At 35.0% G+C, this 20,741-nt stretch overlaps 1 protein-coding gene across 1 annotated transcript; it reads right to left on the reverse strand.

The window, feature by feature from the left end:
- Nucleotides 1-19,056: 19,056 nt before the first annotated feature.
- LOC149076098 (F-box/LRR-repeat protein 6-like) lies at nt 19,057-20,337 on the reverse strand. The gene has a single exon (XM_089242183.1). The coding sequence runs from the start codon at nt 20,335-20,337 to the stop codon at nt 19,057-19,059; it is 1,281 nt and encodes a 426-aa protein (XP_089098309.1).
- Between the last annotated feature and the right edge of the window lie 404 nt (nt 20,338-20,741).

Consider the following 20,741-nt stretch of genomic DNA (forward strand, 5'->3'; position numbering starts at 1 on the left):
TTTGTGAATCGAAGGCCCGGTCAAACACACGACCAACGGAAAATGAATGAGGAAAAATGAAACGGCTAATCACTCGCGGCCCGGTATGAATGACATCAGAGCCCGGTACAGGACCGCGGCCCGGCGGTTGAGAAACACTGGACTAGATTATTTTTGAAGATGAGAAAGTAGCACTTACGCTCCAGTCTCGGTAAATAACAAATTTAAATATTGGTACTGAGTAAAATAAAAAATTATCACCATTCCTGTCGAAAATAAAACAAAAAACTTTTTCATAAAAAAAATAATTATTATTTAAAAATTCAATGAAATCTTTCTTCCCAAATTTTTTTTTCTCTCATGAAATTGCTCTTACGTGTTACTAAAAAAAAATCGATACTTATAAACGAAACAGAATTCATCCCACTTTTCTTTTCCGTTGCGATTCGCTCTTATGAAAAATTACTTATAAATCTCAAATATATTTTTTTTAATGTGGAAAATAATACTATAATAATAAAGGTGGGTGTAATGTGAAAGGCAATAAAAAAAAAAGATGGGGGAATAAATAATACCACGTCGAGGTAGGGTCAGAATCGGATCAATTTCCAGAGTAGTTGTTAATTGGGCATAAAACTCGAATTTTGTTGTTGTTTTTTTTAAAGAAATTAATTGTAAGTGCAAATATCAATTAAAATGCAAAGAAAGAGCTGTTGGTTCTTCTTTTTGTTTTTTCCTCTTCATTACTCGATTTGAATTTTGTATTTATGAACAAAAAAAAAACGTAGAAATAAATTAAGAGAGAGAAAAAAATAAGTATTGAGGTAAAATGATAATTCTTGTTTTCAAGTGTACTTTTCTGCACTTTCACTAATGGCACGAAGAAATATTTTATCTTGTATATTCTTTTGTTTTTGTTTTTTTTTATACAATAAATACATAACCTTTTTTTCGAAATATTCCCTTCTCTCGAGTAATTTCCTAGTTTTTCGTGTTTTAAGTACACTTTTTTTTTCCCCTCAATTCCTTTTGCTAGTTTATAAATTGATAATGCCCCTCGGAAGAATTTTTTTTTCTACACCGATATTTTTTTTTCTAAGATATTCGAATTTAAAAACGTGTATTTGATTCTCAATAGGTTAATATAGCTTTATTATTTTTATTTTTTATTTAAGTATATTATTTTTTTTGGGAGATATTTTTCGGGAATTAAATGGACGTTAATTTTTTGCTTTTTGTTTTTATTCGGAAAAAAAAATGGTTTCAATTAGCATGTAACATACCGTTTTTTCATTTTCAAAAAGGTCTCTTCGCGTTCTCCTAAAGTCATTCTTCCGCTTTTTCGAGGCTTAGTTCGTCCTGGACTGGAGTATGCTGTAAGGTTTTGGAGACCATACCTACAGAGGGACATAGACTTGGTTGAAGGGGTGCAGAGAAGAGCTACGCGTGTCCTTATTGGCACACAGGGCTTGAGTTATGAAGAAAGACTTCATTTTTTGAATATGTTTACATTGGATGAACGCAGGTGTCGAGGAGATATGATCGAAGTGTTCAAAATTTTCAATGGGATGGATAGGATGGACCATGAACTTTTAGTACACCGCCAATCGACTGCTTTTACAAGGGGACACCAGTATCGATTGGTGAGGGACAATGCAAGGTTATGGTGTCGCAGGGAATTTTTCTCCAATAGGGTTGTTAATAAATGGAATAGCTTACCCCCGGAGGTAGTAAATTGTAACACAATTGACACGTTTAAAAAGAAATACGATAAACATGTTGGGGTAAATCGAGAAGCTATCCATTCTTAGAATAAGACAACCATAAGTATTCTTTATGGGCATTGTATAATATTTTATCATGTGTATATATTGTTTGTAATTTGTGTTAATTGCATTTTTAATTGGGTTGCTGTATTTTTGAAACATATGACAACCATATTTTTATGGGCATCTTTTTATCAGCCACCTCGTTGGGCATTTTGCCTGTTGTGGCGTTGTATTTGTATTTGTATTTGTATTTGTATTTGTATTTGTGTGGAAGAGGCGTATATAAATTTTGTTATTAATAAAAAAATAAGATTGTTATTATGTGATTTTTTCTTTCAATTGAAGAAAACTGAAATGAAATGATACATTTGGATGTTAAATTACACGTTGTGGATTTAAATTATGCATTCCATAGCCAGAGCATGCGCTGTCAACTCATGGACGAGGTTGAAATATGACCCTCCCTGGGAGTTACTTGATACGCACATTAAAAATACATACGTAACTCAATATATATTCATTGCGCCAACTCACTACTGACGTGATAAATGACACAATTTAGAAAAAAAAAGCTTAGCCTGGATAATTTTGAAAAATATGACTATTCCCTCTCAAACTTTGCTTTCGTAATAAGGGTATTGATATTTGTGAATTGGTCATTTACCTCTCGCTGATTCTCATATGTTACTGCCAAAGCCTGAAGTGTGGCAGTTTGAGAATTGGCCGAGAGTTTTCGCCAAAGTCGTATTTGCTAAAATGATTCGGGCTTTGGCGAAAGTGGATGGAGATCCCTGACCAATGTTCGATGTTCGAATGAAGATGGTCCGGTAGGTGCCAAATCCATTTTTTTCATCGACAACGTGTGATTTATTTCTATATACAGGGGTTGGACAAAATAATGTGAACACCTGTGCAAAAAAAAAACACTCGAGGGAACCTGTCGTATACGCCCGCCCTCTAGTGTGGAAGAGTTCCACTTAGTGGGCGATAATGTGCACACATCAGTCTAATCGTAGCAGTGATAACGTTTGGATGCGATGTTAAAACTTCGTTATAGCTGACCTCACAGATTTCGAAAGAGGCATGATTGTTGGAGCCCGTCTTGCGGGGGCCATGAAACAAGTAATGAAAACAGCCACCCTTGTTGGTATCGGGATAAGTACTGTGTCGATGGTAATGACAGCCTATAGCAAATTGGAAAAGCCATCATCTACCAAGCATAACAGTGGCCGAAAGTCGAAGATGGCTGATAGACCCAGAAGGGTTTTGCAGCAGATTGTGTAGCCAGAAAAACAAGATAACAGCATCCCAGATAACATCTGAGATGAGAGGGTAACACACATCTACAGGAAGGTGTATCGACAAAAACTATCCACCGTGAACTGCATGCATCAAACATACAAGGTAGAGCGACTATTCCAAAATCATTGGTGACACCATGCAATGTCTTGAAACGACAAACATGGTGTCACGAGCATAATAACAACAACAATGGGAGAATGTCATCTGGTCAGACGAATCGTCGTTCACCTTATTCCAGACTAACGGACGTGTTTACGTTTGGAGAACGCCAGCACAAGCTTATGATGTTGGTTGTCTCCTTTCTACTGTTAAGCGTGGAGGGGGGGGGGGGTGGTCAGTGATGCTGGGGGGCGTCATGTCTCACCATGGTATCGGCCCACTTACTGTCCTGGATGGGCGGGTTAAAGCATCGGTTTATGTCAGTATTCTGGCCGACCATCTTCATTCAATGGTGCAATATTAGTTCCCTGATTCTCGACCCGTGTTCCAGAAAGATTCCGTGTTCACACTGCTGGAATTGTCGGAGACTGACTTGATGAACACGATGATGAACTGCAACACCTCGTGTGGCCCGCTTAGTTCCCTGATCTTAATGTAATTGAACCTTTGTGGGATATTTTGTAGGCCAAATTGCGCAGTAGGTTTCCTCCTCCAAAGACACGTTCTGAATTAGTGACCTTTTTGCAAGAGGAGTGGCTACGTATCCCCGTGACTGTGGTGCATGACTTGTATTTATCCCTCCCACGACGGATACAAGCTGTAATTAATGCAAAAGGAGGGCCAACAGCCTATTAATAAAGATTCTGTCTCGTTTCACAGGTGCCCATATTATTTTGTCCAACCCCTGTATAAGTTCGTAGCTGCATTGAATACCTAAATGTGACTAGAGAGAAAAAGGGGAAATTTTGAGAGAAAAATTCTTCGTAAAATGATATAGACATAGTTTTTTCCACCAATTTTTGAGGGAAAAATGATTAACTCATCCTGATTGCGATATAGTGGGTTGCCATAGCTAATTATGGACATAATTATCACGAAAAAATACTCCAAGTGGCGATGCAACTGAATCATGGCTTTTTTTTCGGACTTCGGCCAATTATTTTCAGCCACTTCGTGAACAGGCTGGCAGAATCCCGAAATTCGGGCACTGTCCGGGTCAATTTACAACGAAATCGACCATTTCGAAAAATCGCCAACTTCGTGATTTGGCAGTAACATATATATATATATATATATATATATTACGGTAAATGTGATAAATACGGTTATTGTATATACATAATAACCGATCAAATTATGTATAATCGCCGATCATTTTGGTAAGTTTCATTGATTTCCCTAAATGTATTACTTTTACCGGCGATTATGCATAATACCCAAGCGTCGCGTCGTTGGTAAACATGATAAATCGTGCTTAAATGTTATACTATACATCATAACAATAATGATAAAATTCATATATGTATTGTATCATTATATAAGGGTACGATGGTAAAATTCATCACATAATAGGATTTGGATTTTGTTGTTCATATTTATCAAATTCACCAATTACACTAGGGCAGCGTTTCTCAACCTGTGATCCATTTTTTTTTCATTCAAACAGAGCACAACTCAGGTCTATCGCCATGTTCAATTTACTACCAACTGAGTTGTGCCGAAAGAGCAAAGTGTGTGTACCTGACAGTTCGAGCAAGAATCTAGTATTGTGTCTGAATTACCAGTGCTGCCATCTATATTTCAGAAGTGAAGTGTAATTATTGAATATTTGTACTGTTTGCAGACCTGTTACTCTCTGTGGCGAAACTTTTTAACGGGAAGATTGGCTCGCATTCGCGCCTTGAAGTTGGGAACCACATAACAATTTAAGCCGACCAGCACTGCGGCGCAAGTGTTGGCGACGGTGGTACAGGTGGTCCGCAGGCAGACTTAATAATTTTAATTCTAAATAAATGGAAAATTTTCTTATCGATTTTAGCAATATTGTACCAATAAATTTTATTGACTTTAGTAATATTCCTAAGGATTCTCAAATAGGAATTAGACGTTCATATCTATGGCAACCATATCTAATCGGAGAAAATACTGTTTAACACAATACGAAGTATGGAGCAAATTGTAGCTAAAAAATGCTATTTACAAAATATTTGCTGATTATTGCTAAAATTGCCGAAGAGTGAGAGGAAATAAAGGATTGCACAAAATCGCAGTTAACTAAAATGTATTTCATGAAAAAGCATTTATCATGAAAGGGGGCCATTTACATTGAGAAAAATGCGAGAAACTGCGATCCGAAATACGGTAAAATTCGGGATACTGTGATCTAAAATACGGCTAAATACGAGATATTGCAAATTGTTTTCTTAAACATTGCCACAAAATGGAAAAATCACCAATTGTTGCTGAAATGACCGTAAAACCATGAATGAGTGGAAAATGAAAGACTACTGGAATTCACGCAGTAACTTGAAATGTAATTCACGGAAAAAACGTTGATCATGACATGTCAGATGAGTATTGATAGGCCTATATATAATTTATAAGTTATGAAAGTAATCTTCACTCACCATTTTAAGTAAAACGTTACAAATTCAAATAAGCTTCTTTGAAAAAAAAAAAACGGAACAATCGTATAAAATCGTAACGGACAAAAATACAGGAATGTACCATAAAATACGGGACAAATGGTCACGAAATTCTTGTTGTAAGTTAAAGGTCCGTCGAATCATCTCAGATATTTTATTGGTCCTTGGGTTCAGAAATGTTGAGAAACGCTGCAATAGGGTACGATGCACAATTACAGCTAAATGCGATAAATTTCAAGTATTTATCAAATTCAACGGCACCTGGTTGTTTTGCATAATCTCCGATAAAAGTGATAATTTTTTAGAATTTATCAAATTTACCAACTATGCTTGGGTGTTATACATATTAGCCAGTAAATGTGATAAATTTATTAAACGTACCAAAACCATAGTAAATATGCATGGTAACCGGTAACCGGTATTGTAAGTGCAACCAGCCCTTTGTGATGTAAATACATAAATAAATAAAAATAAATTGCGCATAATAAGCCATTTATCACATTTACCGTAACACTTCATTTTCAAGTATTAGCCCATTAAGATGATCTCCATGATATTTTCTATGCGTTCACTTTGATATCTTTTTCGTAACTGCGATAAGAACTGCACTTTTTCACCTGGTGGTCGAAAATTGAACTTTTTTTATTGAATCTTTCTTTCCCCCATGGTCCATCTCTTATTCACCAAGTTTCATCAAAAAACCTCCATCAGATCGGGCGCTACATACATGTGAGTAGTGTCAAATAATTTTTAACTGCCTGTGTGTGTTTACTATTTTTATTAGAAATAATTAGAGCGCCCAAATGTCACGTCATCCACAAGCGTCATATGCATAAAATGCATAGGAGTTATCGTTGTATAATATAAAATATCCAGCAGAGCAAGTCGTCTCGCTTAACGCCTTGTTATTATTCTCTCCTATATCTAAATACAGTATACATCTATTTTCTTGTCTTATTCTAAATAAAAATAACTCGGATATTTTCCGTTGATTGCTACTGATATATGCGAAAAGAAATACATTCTAAACAACATTTGTCGACAACATATAAACTGAAATAGATCTTTTTTCATAATTTTATGAAAAATAAATAGGGAATCAGAAAAGCGTATGAGAGAGAGAGAGCGAGCAAAAATTCCTATAAATATACGGTTAAATCTAAAAAAATTTTAAGCTACTTCGTGGAAAAAGAATTAGCAGTTGTCGATGAAATTGTCATTTCTAGGGTCTCAAATAATGTATAGACTATTAGCGAGGTAAAAAAGAAAAAGACAATCTACAAGAAAAGGTGACGAGAAATATAGAGTGAGTAGTATCAGGAGCTAAGGTGTCAAAAGCTAACGAGCCCGAAACTGGGATATTGCCCTAATTGAGCCCCAGCGACAAGCAGTCGTCAAGCGGCTTATAGATCTCACTTCCAATTCTGCTTATTAAGCGCTGCAGCTTGCGACTTTCCTGCGCGATGAAGCTTTATATCTTCTCTATACGTATATACGCTGCACCTGACTCTATATATATACACACATAACTACGAGTCTTTTCCACGTATTTGTACTTTTGCCGAGAATCTAAGCGCAATGAACGCGATACACAGAAAATTTCACTGGCGTTGTGAAGGCTAAGCTATATAGTTGGGAAAAGTCCCGTTGTTACGACGTAATATTTTGTCGTGTATACGTAACCTGTCACCGTCATGAGATGTTTTCGCTCTCGTAATACACACACACACCAACACATCCTCCATCTCTTTCCTCCAATTTCACTCAAGTTCGTTTGTTAGAGGAAGAGGAGGACACTGAAAGTATTTTCCTGTGTGTGTTGGGCTCCTACGTGCTATGATGTGCTTTTGCCAGGGATCAAAAAGTTTTGATCTTATTAGGAAATGGACAACGGAAACAACAGGACGCATCACTTTGTGTTTAGTATCCTTGAACAACGACACACGGACAGGAGCTTAATCGAAAGACAACTCTGAAAGCTCTACTGCGTTCTGCCAGTACGGACTCTTCCAGAAAGAGCCTAATAATAAAACTGTCTTTTCTATCGCTTTTTTTTCCGACTATTTCTAATATAGTGTGGTGGAAAACACATAATAAGTATTGTTACATTTATTTCTCTCTGCATCAGTATATGCAACAATATAAGTGTTGTTACATATGCTGATGGCGGGTCGTAGTATTTCACAACTTTGTTGTAAGTATCTATGTTACGGTAAATATGATAAATCAATTATGCATAATTGCCAATCGTCTCGGTAAATTTTATAAATTTATCACTTTTACCGGTGATCATGCATAATGCCCGAGTGTCGTTGGTGAACTTAATAAATACTTGAAATTTATCGCTTTTAACGGTGGTTATGCATGTATGGCCTACATTTGATAAATATGGAAAAAAAATCCCAAATGAGCCTCCGTAGTATGCTTGATAAATATAGTCGGACCCCTATATTACGAAATCATATTTAATGAATTTCACAATATAACGATTTTTTTTTTTCGAATCCTGAGCCTGGGTGAATCTGTAAAATGACAAGTTGTAAAAATTCGTAAAATGGGAGTTCGTAATATCGGAGTTACAACAAGATATTTGTTAAATGAGGGTTCATTATATCGGAGTACGATCGTGAAATTTGTTGAATGAGAGTTCGTTATATCGAGTTCCGATTTTACCATTCGTCAAACAGGAGATAAGTTATCCGACTACCTTTCTTATCACTTTTTCTATAAAATCGTACTGGAATGAACTTTAATAATATTTCATTGATAGAAGTGTGTGAAAATAATGGAAACAGTAATGAAATTTCTACTACCTATGTGTCATTCTCTCAGAAAAAGTCATTTTCTGTCAAATTTCAAAAACTCACGTAGTATTCGAAACATGATTGCAAAAACGTCTATAAACTAAATTTTTTGTTACTGTCACAGTACATTTATCTAGTTATGAGGCAGGTTATGAACCAAAATTCAAAGGTTTGTAAATCAAGTATACTCATAAGTTACACAAAAAATCTGTTGATGTACGAGTGCGTGTAAAGACGCAACATTAAAGTAGACGTAATTTCGGTTCTAAGCGTCATATAAACAAAACAAGGCCTGTTTGGGTATCTTAAGAAACAGCGCTTTCTAATAAAACAATGAATTTAAAAAGAAATCGATATTTTCTTCCAAAATGAAACGTTTTAAACATAGTCGGACACCATAACCCCTCTCAGCGCAGTCTTACGTACACAGTACGCATAATTAAATCAGTGTATGAGGTCGTCATACATACTCAGTACGTCGCGGCGTCCTACTGCATATCGTAATTTTTTAATCCATTATATTATAATATAATGTATGATGTATGTATGATATGTATGATGACCTCATACGCTGATTTAATTATCTAATGATATCTGCATGTTTAGTTTCATTCGAAAGCGGAATAATGTGGCTTTATACAATCATAACTATTATGTTATTTTCATCGATCATATTTTAGTATTAGTGATGAACGTGTGCTGCTTAACACTTGGGGAATCCGAGATATTATTGTGAAGAGTTATATATTATTGAGACGGGGGGGCCCACATGATCTGGTAAGGAGGAGGCCTTAGGAGAGACAGGAAGAACAACTTTCTGAATGGGTTTTGGGAACAGGGTGTCCGTATAAAAAGTTTATTTTTCAACTCCTTGCAATATGAATGACGTATCTGAATTCTACGCGTTATTTGAATACTTTTCCCGATTGGAAGTATGCCTCGCATTCAACGGTTGGCCAGTAAAATGCGGCAAGGGAATTATGGAATCACGTCGTACGGCCTTTATACATCAAAATATCAATACCCAACAACGTATGAATGGGATGTTATGGGGAGATTAAAGAATTAGTGGTACTTTAAAGTACCGTCAGTAGCGAAAGGGTTAAATTGATATTATTCTAATTAAAATATCAATTATCACAAAAAACATTGGCAACGCCGCCAATGTAAACAAACACGTTAAGAAGTGTTCTCTGTAATTAATTTTATTTTGGATTTATATTTACCAGAAAATGCATGAAAGGTGAGAATTTTTGAACTAATGAACCAAACAAGTACCTAAATAAGCGTTAATTATTAGAAAAACATGCGTTAAAATTAATATATGTGACATAAAGTATAATCACATGCGATAATAACAAAGAACGATAGTGTCGACATCTAGTGCAGAAATCTGAGGGTGAAAACTTTAGTAAACATGGAGTGTATGAAATGCCGGGATTTCGTTGTAGATGAATCAGAATTTTTCAAATGTAAAAAATGTTCGCGATTTATACATCCTGTCTGTTCGGGAACAACTGAGGGGGCCTTTAGAAAAATATCGAGGACAAAAAAGGAGGCGTTTCTGTGTTTTGAGTGTGTGAAGGAGACCAACCCGGATAGTGCTGATTCCGGCCCCTCTTTGGATAAAATACAAAAAATTATTCAAGATCTTCGACAGGAAATGAAAGCTTCATTTAATAAATCCATCAAAGATCTAAAGGAAAAATATGAAGAGACAAGCAAAGAAACGAGTGGACTAGTAAAAGCCATAACCTACAACTCAGAATGCATGGAAGAACTTGGAAAAAAAATTAATGACATGAAAATATATATAGAGCGAATTGACAAAGAAAATAAGGAGATAAAACTAGAAAATAAAAACTTGAAGGATGAAATGAAGGAGCTGAAAATAAGAGTAAACGACTTGGAAAATAGGAGCAGGAAAAATAATATTGAGATCAACGGTGTTCCTGAAACAGCCCAAGAAAGTGTTATAGAAATTGTCAATGCTCTAAAACAGGAGATTGGCATAGAGGAAGACACACCAATAAAAAACTTACACAGAGTGCCTACTAGAAATTCAGCCAAAAGCAAGCCTATAATTGTGAGATTCGTGAATGAAGATTCCAAAAGACTGTGGATACAGAAGGCAAAAGAGAATCAAGTTAAAGCTGACAAAATTGATCCCAACTTCAAACCTCACAGGGTATATGTAAATGAGCATCTTTCCCAAGAGAGCAAGCATCTATTTTACCTGGTCAGAGAGTTTAAAAAGACCTATGATTATAATTATGCTTGGACAAAAGAGGGGAAAATTTTCCTCCGGAAAACTGAAAACAGCCATGTATGGAGAATTAGAGATGAGGAAGACCTCAGGAAGTTAAACAGAAATGACGAACAATGAATATATAAATTATATTGAACTGGAGCAGGACGAAGGTTTTCTGGAGGAATTGACTGATGTAGATAAGTTTTTTAATTACTCTCAAAATTCTAACCAGCATATAAATTTCCTAATTGTAAATATACAAAGTTTAAAATCTAACTTTGATACTTTCCTTGTATTCTTGAGATCTCTACAAGTTCAAATAGATATAATATGTCTTTCAGAAATATGGGTGAAGGAGGATGAACTGTTCAACTATAACATTATTAATTATGAATGCATTACTGATTACTATTCATATTCTGACTGTAGAACATACAACAAATCAGGTGGAGTCATTATGTATGTAAATAAAGCCCTTAGAAGTACTAAAAAATCTAGCAAATTCAAAACTGCAGAAAGCGTATGGATAAACTTCCCAGATTATGATGTTGAAGTGTTATTACTCTATAGATCACATTTTTTCACCATATCCCAATTTAATGATGAGCTTAAGATACTTATTCAAAGCACAAGACAAAATATGCTAATTGTTGGTGATATAAATATAAATATACTTGATAACAATAACGAAATCTCTAATTACTTAGATATAATGGCTGTTGGTGGCTTTGTGTCCTTACAGGAGTCTATTACTAGAGAAACTGAAGTAGGAGGCACATGTATTGATCATGTTTTTTATAGAACGAAGAAAAATACTACACAAAAATTTAATGTGTTCAAAACTCAACTAACAGACCATTATCCAATATTAGGATACATTGATTTTCAAGATATAGGAAAAGTAACGAATAATATTGAATGTACAAAAACCATAATTGATTATAGTAAATTTGAAAACTTTATATCAAATATCTCTTTTAAAAACGTCTGTGATGAGGAGTTGGTCCATCAAAAATATAAACGCTTTCTAGATATTATAACACTTAACTCAAACCTGTGGACTAAAAAAAAAGCAAAAAGATCAACAGGTAAAAATAAATGGATTACAAAAGAGCTCATAAAAAAAATAAACGTCAAAGAAAAATTATATAAAAAATACAAAAAGTATCCAGGCATAATTACATATGAAATGGAATACAAAAACTATGATAAGACACTGAAAAACCAAATTAAGCAAGCCAAATGTGAATATCAAAAAAACAAATTTTTTGAATGTCATAAAGACAAAAGAAAACAATGGAAATATATTAACAACTTTGTGCTCAACAAAAATAATTTAAATAAAATTCTTCCAAATCACCAAGACTCAATAACATTGGCAAATCAACTTAACATAGACTTTATTACAAGAAACCTGGATAGAGAAGATAATGAACACATGTATGAGGATGAAAATGACTGTGTTTCAAATTCAATGGTGAGCATGGAAATAGAAATACCCACTTTAAAAAAATTAATAAATGATTTAAATGAACATAAATCAAATGGATATGATGGGCTAACACCAAAAATGTTGAAAATTATTGCACTATACCACATTGATGTCTTAAAAAACCTAATTGATTCTTCAGTAAGTAAAAGTCATTTTTACGATCAACTTAAGTTCTCCCTTGTACATCCAATCTACAAAAAAGGAGATCCTAACAATATGGCTAACTACAGACCAATCTCAGTTCTTCCAATATTTTCAAAAGTTATTGAAAAACATATGAATGGACAACTAATTAGCTTCTTAAACCATAACAACTATATTGCATGCAATCAGTATGGATTCCAGCAAAACAAAAATACTGAAATGGCTATACTAAAAGTCTGTAATTATCTAAATAATGGTTACAATAATAACAAATATTGCATAATAGTCTATCTGGATTTAAAGCAAGCATTTGATAACGTAGACTTAAATATATTAACAATAAAATTACACAAGGCTGGAGTCAGGGGACATGTACTTGAATGGTTCAAAACTTATTATTTACATAGACACCAAGCTGTAACTATAAATAAGGAAATTAGTGATTACCACGAAACCAAAAAAGGTGTTCCCCAGGGATCAGTGTTGGGTCCCACATTATTCTTAATTTATATAAATGACTTTTGCAAAATGCACCTGAACGGACAGCTAATCTCATTTGCAGACGATACAGCATTATATATAGAAGATGACGATATAACAAATCTTTTAATAAAAACTGAAAATGACCTTAGAAATATCAATCAGTGGATGACAAAAAATAAACTTAAACTAAACATTAGTAAAACAAAATATCAATGCATAAAAACACGAAGTATTCATCATGACACTGAAATTCACGTTAAAATCCATAGCTGTCACCCACAGGAACAACATAACTGTAATTGCGAACTCATAGAAAGAGTATACGAGTATGAATATCTAGGAATAATCATTCAAGATGACCTAAAATGGAGTGCTCATTGCAACAAACTTGTCAAAAAACTTAGATTACACACAGTCCTGATATACAGATTAAAGTACCTAATAGATGCAGACTTTCTAAAAGATATTTTCTATGCTTGGGTTTTCTCGATAATAACCTATGGCTTATGTGCTTGGGGAGGTGCATACCAAACCAACATTGAGAAACTAAGCAACATATATAATAAAATAAGAAGTATGATAATGGACATATATCGTGAAAACAGTAATAATATAAATAGCTATATTTTTAGCATCAGACAGCTATATATTTACAGAATGATTAACTTCTTAACAAGAAACAACGAATGGTTACAGAGAAAAACAAATAGAACCTCGGTAAGACTTAAAAACGAATATCAAATACCAAAAACTAAAAAACATCTCTTCCAGAAAAGTTTCTCTTTCAATGCACCTAAAATAATGAATTTTTTCCAATCGGAGTACCAAACAACTAACAACACTAACAAAAAGTACGAAATATATCAATATGTAAAAACGTCTGAAATAACGAAAATGATATTTTCCTAGCATTATGAAATGTTCTTGATTGCTCTATTTCATTTTCACATGTCCTGCCAATAGCATATCTAGACACTATTACATAAATTATGTCTTGCACACTGAATCACCTACAATATATATAATTCTCGAATTTTTGCGAAACCTTCACAATTGTGAAGTTACAATTGTCTATTTTATATTTTTTTTTCTGTGATAAATTTTATCCCATTGCTTTATGTCTTCATGCAAATAGAAAACCTAATAACATTGTAATGTACTTTGGTTCAAATTGGCGGCTAAACAAATAGAAATATTCAAAGGAAAAGAGAAAAAGATATATATGTGTGTATATATATATGTATATATGAGTGTGTATATGTATCACTCATTGTATTACTTTTATAATTATTATTTTTCTTTTTCTTTTTTATTTAATTTAATTTTTTTTTTATCTCTTATTTTGCTTGTGTAAACGGATAAGACATAATTCTTATAGGCTTCCTGGAAGGACAATTGTCCCTTGGGGCCACACAGATGTCTTTATTGTTTGTGTGCGCACTTAGCGCTCAATTTCATATGTATATTTGTGTATTGTTCAATTAATAAAAAAAAATAAAAAAATAAAAAAAAATTAAACAATCATACGAATTTATAATACTACTTTCGAAACTATAACAGAACGAGAATAAATTCGACGGTTCTTTCTTATTGAAAATTTCAAACAACAAAAATAGAAGCGTATTTTACATTCCAAGAAAATGCCACGTTTCACGTCTATAATAATAATAATAATAGTAATAAAATACCGCAATTGTAAGAAGTGAATTCAGAGAGATTTCACCATAATGCGAAAATAGAATAAAAAAACTATAATTTTTTTTTTCAAAAAGCGAGAATTCTTACGCTGTGGTAAAAATTCTATAAATATTCTAACCATGAAAACTCTTCAGAAAACAGTCGAAATGAATTTTCCTCTTGTCCCATGCATTTCAAACACGGAGAAACGTATTGTAATCGGGGAGAGAGAAAGATATAAATAGAAAAAAAAAATCGGAATATTGGGAGGAGAAAAAAAAGTGTAAAAACTCAGAATCGAATGCATTCTAGTCATTTGGACAAGCCAGCCGAAAGGAAATAAAATGCAAATTGGACAACTAAAGCACGCTAAATGGCAAGTTGAAAGAAGACGAGAGAGAAGGGACTGAGGGGTTCTTTTTTCTATACATACACAGACACATTCTCTCGCATTTTAGAAACCGCGCTTTCCGTTTTTCCACAAAATCTACAGCGTCTTCCAGATTTGAAAAGTAGGGACTTTTTTTTTTATGTGCTTTTTTTCCATTGAATAGTTTTTTTTTTACACGTGTATATCTCCATACTATTTTTTTTTTCACTAAAGCAGTCTTCACACGGAACTCTACCGAGTTCTTTTGTGCCCGGAGCCAAGAATCGACTGCCAAACGCTTTCATGAGAGAGAGGATGACAGAGAGTATTTGATTGTATATGTGTGTGAGTGTGTGCGGTGCGGGTTCGACTCCACTCTCTGGCTCTCTTTTTTTAGCTATAACAAGTCGCCGAGCACGAACTCACAGAACTGCTGGAGAACTGAAAAGATAAGGCGTTGGTTGGTGTTAGGGGTACAGGCTGATAGGATGGATGGTTCTGGTAGTGATTGGAGTAGGAAAAGAGAGAGAGAGAGACGGAGAGAGAGAGAGAGAGAGAGTTTCGGGATGGCATCGAATTGAATCAATTTGTCGCCCAAATTATTCGACAAACTAACTCGTTTCGGGTCCATCCACTGCGCTATCAGACATCTTTAACTTTGTTTGGATCCTCCATCACCCTCTCCTTTTATGTATCGGGGGGGGGGGGGATAGATGGCTGAGACCCGGTTGACAGGAGCCGTAGGTAGCGGAGGACCAATCTGCGGGTGCTCTGTTTTGTTAGAAATAGCAGGTGCCTCGAATTTTTAGGGGTTGCTAAAACGAGACGCTTCAAACTGCCGCTCGCCAATGTTACTAGGATATCTTGTCCGATGACCGCCAAGTGTTTCCATTCTGCGTAAATCACGACGGTTTTTGAATCGAAATATTTCGTTTTGATCAATTTGGGGTCTGAAACAATCTGAGAGAGAGATTGCTGTACTATGCTATTGATGAAATATTTGTTCACATTTCGAATCTTTTATTGATACCACTATATTTTAATAATTTTCATTTTTAATTTTGCCAATAGAACATCCATTGCGAATGGTCAATAAGAATGAAACGAAATATTTAATATTTTTATCAATTACAGCAGAGGTCTTCAACCTTTTTCCTAGTCGTGAGCACTGCCAGTATTTACCATTAAAAAAAAAGAGCACCCTTACGGCGAGTTAGACATGCGTATGCCTCTGAAATCAATATGATTTTAATATTTTAATGCAATTTGTACAAGGTGTTTAATTGGGGCATTAAGGAAGTGATTGCGAGCACGAAATTGAGCACGAGAATCGAGCGCTATGAGTGCTCCCGAGCAATGGATTGAAGATGCCTAAATTACAGTTTGATGAATCTTTAACAATTGTAATTGATTTAATAATATTCTTATCAATTATAATAGTGGTAATAATATTTTTTCATAAATTCTGTGCTCAGATGCCAAAATGTTATAAAAATTCACTTTTCCAAAATTTCACGAGGGCAAATTTGTAAACAATGCTTAGCCAAAATGTCATACTGTGGCTTTTTGAATTATTGCAATTTGTTTCCATCGGTTCCTCATAAACCGAAAGAGATGGACGAAATTCGGTCACCTACCTAAATTTTGACGAACGAGACTCCAGAAGGTGAACAACTCAATTTTTAGGGAAAAGTGACTTGTGACACTTTGCCTTTAATAATATTTAATAATTTAAGCATAGTAAATACAGGGTACCCTGTAAGTCCTAATTCTGCCTTTGTCTCATCAACCTTTCGTCGTAAAGATACGGTTTTAATTTGAAAAAAGTGGGAAATGTGTTTAAGAATCACTCTCTACCAGTTTCGAAAGTGAAAATACAGTTTGTCATAAAATGAAAAAATGTAAATTTTTATACGGTCCCCCGTCCTCTAACTACCAATTAGAGTTGTTGTCGTATCTCTCCTGGGGTTTGACCGAATGTCACCATCCACTAACAAAAAAATTACATATTTCTATGTGCAGTATCCGTTGAGATATTTGAATTCACAAATCGGGGAAAAATTTGGAAAGAAGAGCAAAAATGGGGGAAAGAAGCGTTGACAATTATATCTACGTTACACTGAGAAATTGAATTTTCTGGATGTTATGTCGAAACTGATATTTGGAAAGAAAAGTGATTTGTCTCCTCCGGGAATCGAACCCGATGTGTGTCTCTGGTGTATTGGTTAGCGCACTTTCCCGGTATGCTAGGGGACCCGGGTTCGATTCCCGGAGGAGATAAATCGCTTTTCTTTCCAAATATCAGTTTCGGCAGGACATCTAGAAAATTCGATTTCTCAATATATTTCAGACCGAAAAAATACCATCTCTTTATATGTCTACGTTAGTTATGGCAACCCACCAAACCGCAGTCACGATGCGTTAATAATTTTTTATTCCCCAAAACTGGGCAGATAAAAATATATAATTATTTTCATTGCTTTTCCCTCAAATTTTACTTTTTGTTTTCTCTCGTCACATGGAGCTAATCCAATACAGCTGCTACAGTATATATAGACATGTATAACACGCTGGCGATTAAAAAATGGATTTGATTCCCACCGAGCCGTCTTACATCAGCACATCGAGCTTTGGCCAGGAGTCTCCAGCTCGCGAAATGGCTGGCTAAAGTCTGAATCATTTCTGCAATTCGGACTTGAGCCAAAGCTTTTGGCCAATTCACGAAGTGGCCGTCACTAATTGGCCGCACTTCGGACTTTGTCAGTAACATATATGTATATGACGAGGGACGTCACTCTCCCTTGTTGATACGACAGATACGGAAAATTAGCTGAGTGAGGAGATATCGATGTTTCAGGAAAGAGCAGAGATTAATTTTCCTTTTTCCTGAAACATCAATATCTCCTCACTCAGCCAATTTTCCGTATCTGTCATATATGTATATGTTACGGTAATTTTTGAAAAATGCGGTTATTATGCTTACTTACATTTTGATAACTTTGATAAATATCCCAAAATTTATCACTTTTACCGACGATAATGCATAGTATCCAAGTGTCGTTGGTAAATTTTATATACAGTCGAATCCCGTTTAAACGAATACCATTATAGCTGACATCTCGTTTTACCGAAAACTTTTCGATTCCCTCAGATAACAATGCAAAAAACTGGTGTTCCTTTATAACGAAATTTCGTTACAACGAAGTGATTTACCCGGTCTCTTGGAGTTCGTTATAACGGCATTCGACTATAGTTCCGTAAATTAATCACTTTTACCGGCCATTGCGCATAATTCCCAAGCGTCTCGTCGTTGGTAAACATGATAAATCGTACTAAAACAAATACTATACATGATAATTCAACCATGTATTGAATCATTATATCTGGGGTACGATCGTAAAATTTTTTATAATTATATCGGGGTCCGATTATATTCATCGGAATATAAAGAATATAATCTAGTCACATACTAGTCTCATTTGTAAATTTTTTTTATATTTATCAAATTCACCAATTACAATTCGGTATTATGCATAACCACAGATAAAGACGATAATTTTTAGTATATATCAAATTTACCAATGACACTTGAGTATTATGCGTTTTCGCCGGTGAAAGTGTAAATATATAAAACTTTCCAAGACGATTGGTAAGTGTGTTACCAATGTAATTCGTAAGATGTTACCAATATAATTCGTAAGCATGTTACCAATGTAATTCGTGAGTATGTTACCAATGTAATTCGTAAGCATGTTACCAATGTATTTATTATATTTACCGTAACATATATAAATCAAATACCGTTGTTTCTTTTTTCCACATAAATTGATAAATTTCCCGATACACCAATCCTTCGGAAACGCTTCTGTATTTCTCTGAAATGTGGAGAGGGGCGCATGCGGTCCTTCAATGTAAGTATTAGATGCTTTATTATATAGAAGGGAAAAGGGAGAGGGTATAAGAAAAAAAAGATTTAAACTTTAAACAAGACATGTTGCTCGCGAGCACCTATATAACCGATCACTAAAACATTCTCTCTCTTCAAAAAGTGGAAGACCACTGCATTTTAAATGGCACTCAAGCAACTTTATTGCGTTACATGATGTCCAAGACATCACCAATTTCCGCAGCACGAAATAATATGAAAATAAAATTGAAATGAATAAAATTATCAAAGAATATGAAAAATTGAGGTCCAAATTATGACTGCAAAAACTGCTGTATTCCTTCCCGATTGCAGAAGCCCGATCGATCTTCCTCAAACTTATTGATGCTGAAATCCAAGTACCTTAGTTTTTGGCATTTTTGTATCAGTTTTTTCATGAAAGGCACGTCGACGTACTCGGTCAGGATAATTTCTTCGATCACTGGATCCTCGTTATCTTGCACCAGAGCCTTCATAGTATCAGTGACGTCCCTACCGGTTGAACAAACCGAAAACTTCTTCAATGTCCGCCTCCATTTTTTGACTGCTTTTTCGAGATGCTCCAGGGCATCAAAATATTCGATGTCCAAGGATGTAATTTTTTCCGAGGGGATCTCGTGCAAGAGAGCGCATGTTAGGCCATCGCAGCCATCTAACCGTAGATCTTCCAGTTCCGTAGAATTCTTGAAAATCTTACCAACGTCAAGAACTTTAGGGAATTTACAATCGCAAGCTGAGAAGGTTCTCATCTCTTTAAACCCTTCGGGCTCTTCATCGTTTGAGAACACCAAGTTACAATGGGTAATTTTCAGCACTCGCAATTTGCGACACCCTTTTTGAAGTTTATCGATAGGAAATAGCAACCTATTTTTAAATTCAGAAGCGAGTGGTTTATCACAGTAATAAAACTCTTCAAGTGATGCGCAGCAATCGGCAATTTTCGAAATCATTCTATCGTCCCGCGGGTACAATCCAACATATCTAGGCTCCAGTACGCTCTTGAGAACCCATTTCGGTACCCCTTTACTTCCATCATCTATCGGCACAATTTTAAAATGGTCAATTTTATGATGACTCTGATGGGTCTCTGGATCAACGATATACTTCAGAAAATGAGGGAATATCCTTGCAATACGCTCCGTTATAGTTTCGTTCATTTTATTATCAGCCATCAAGTCGTTATGGGAGATATTGAGGACTTTCAGATGGTTGTGGCAGCAATCAATCAGTTGTAGAAAATCCTCTATTCCCAAATTTGGGCTAACAGATTTTATTATGTCCAAATCCTCTGTTCTCAAAATTTCATTCGACAGGTTCAGAGTGCGTGTGGACACAAGAAATCCCTTTTCTCCAATCTTGAGCAAATGATAAAAATTCCACGACATCGACCTCACACTGACTTCTTTCCACAGCGAGAAATTATGGCACAGGTCTTTCCATGAGTTGCAAACTGGTGAAATGTTTCTCAGGAACTTCACGGGTCCTTCCGATTTGATATAATAAGAGAAGATCTTGACTAGCACTTCTCGAGGCAGAAAATCGTTGATGGATTCCATCGATTTATCAAGGATGTTCCAACATGTCAAGCTGTTCCAACATGATTGAACACTAGACAGATAATACACACATAATTACAGTTCTCGGAAAAAAACCCAACGATTGCGATGGTTATGTAAATAAAGATGGCCGATTTATAAGTGAGCCTTTGAAATGGCTTGTATCAATTTTGATAGTGTGGAACAAATAAAAAAAAGGGGTAAATAATAATTTTTTACCCCTTTTTTGATGGATTTTTTGATGGCCGTTGTCAGTTGAAAGAGAGGTTCTTGGGAGCAAAGGCCCGTCGTCGGAACGAATTCATTTTCTCAACATTCTTCCAACCCTAGTGGTTGGCATCATCGGGAAGTTTCCAAGTTCCATTAGTTAATGCCGGATTCCAAGAATCGTTTTTAGCGAAAAG

Source organism: Pholcus phalangioides, unplaced genomic scaffold, assembly GCF_987345545.1.
Source record: "Pholcus phalangioides strain wild (caught in Gottingen) unplaced genomic scaffold, Ppha-v1.0 ptg000015l_1, whole genome shotgun sequence".
Classification (NCBI taxonomy): Eukaryota; Metazoa; Arthropoda; class Arachnida; order Araneae; family Pholcidae; genus Pholcus; species Pholcus phalangioides.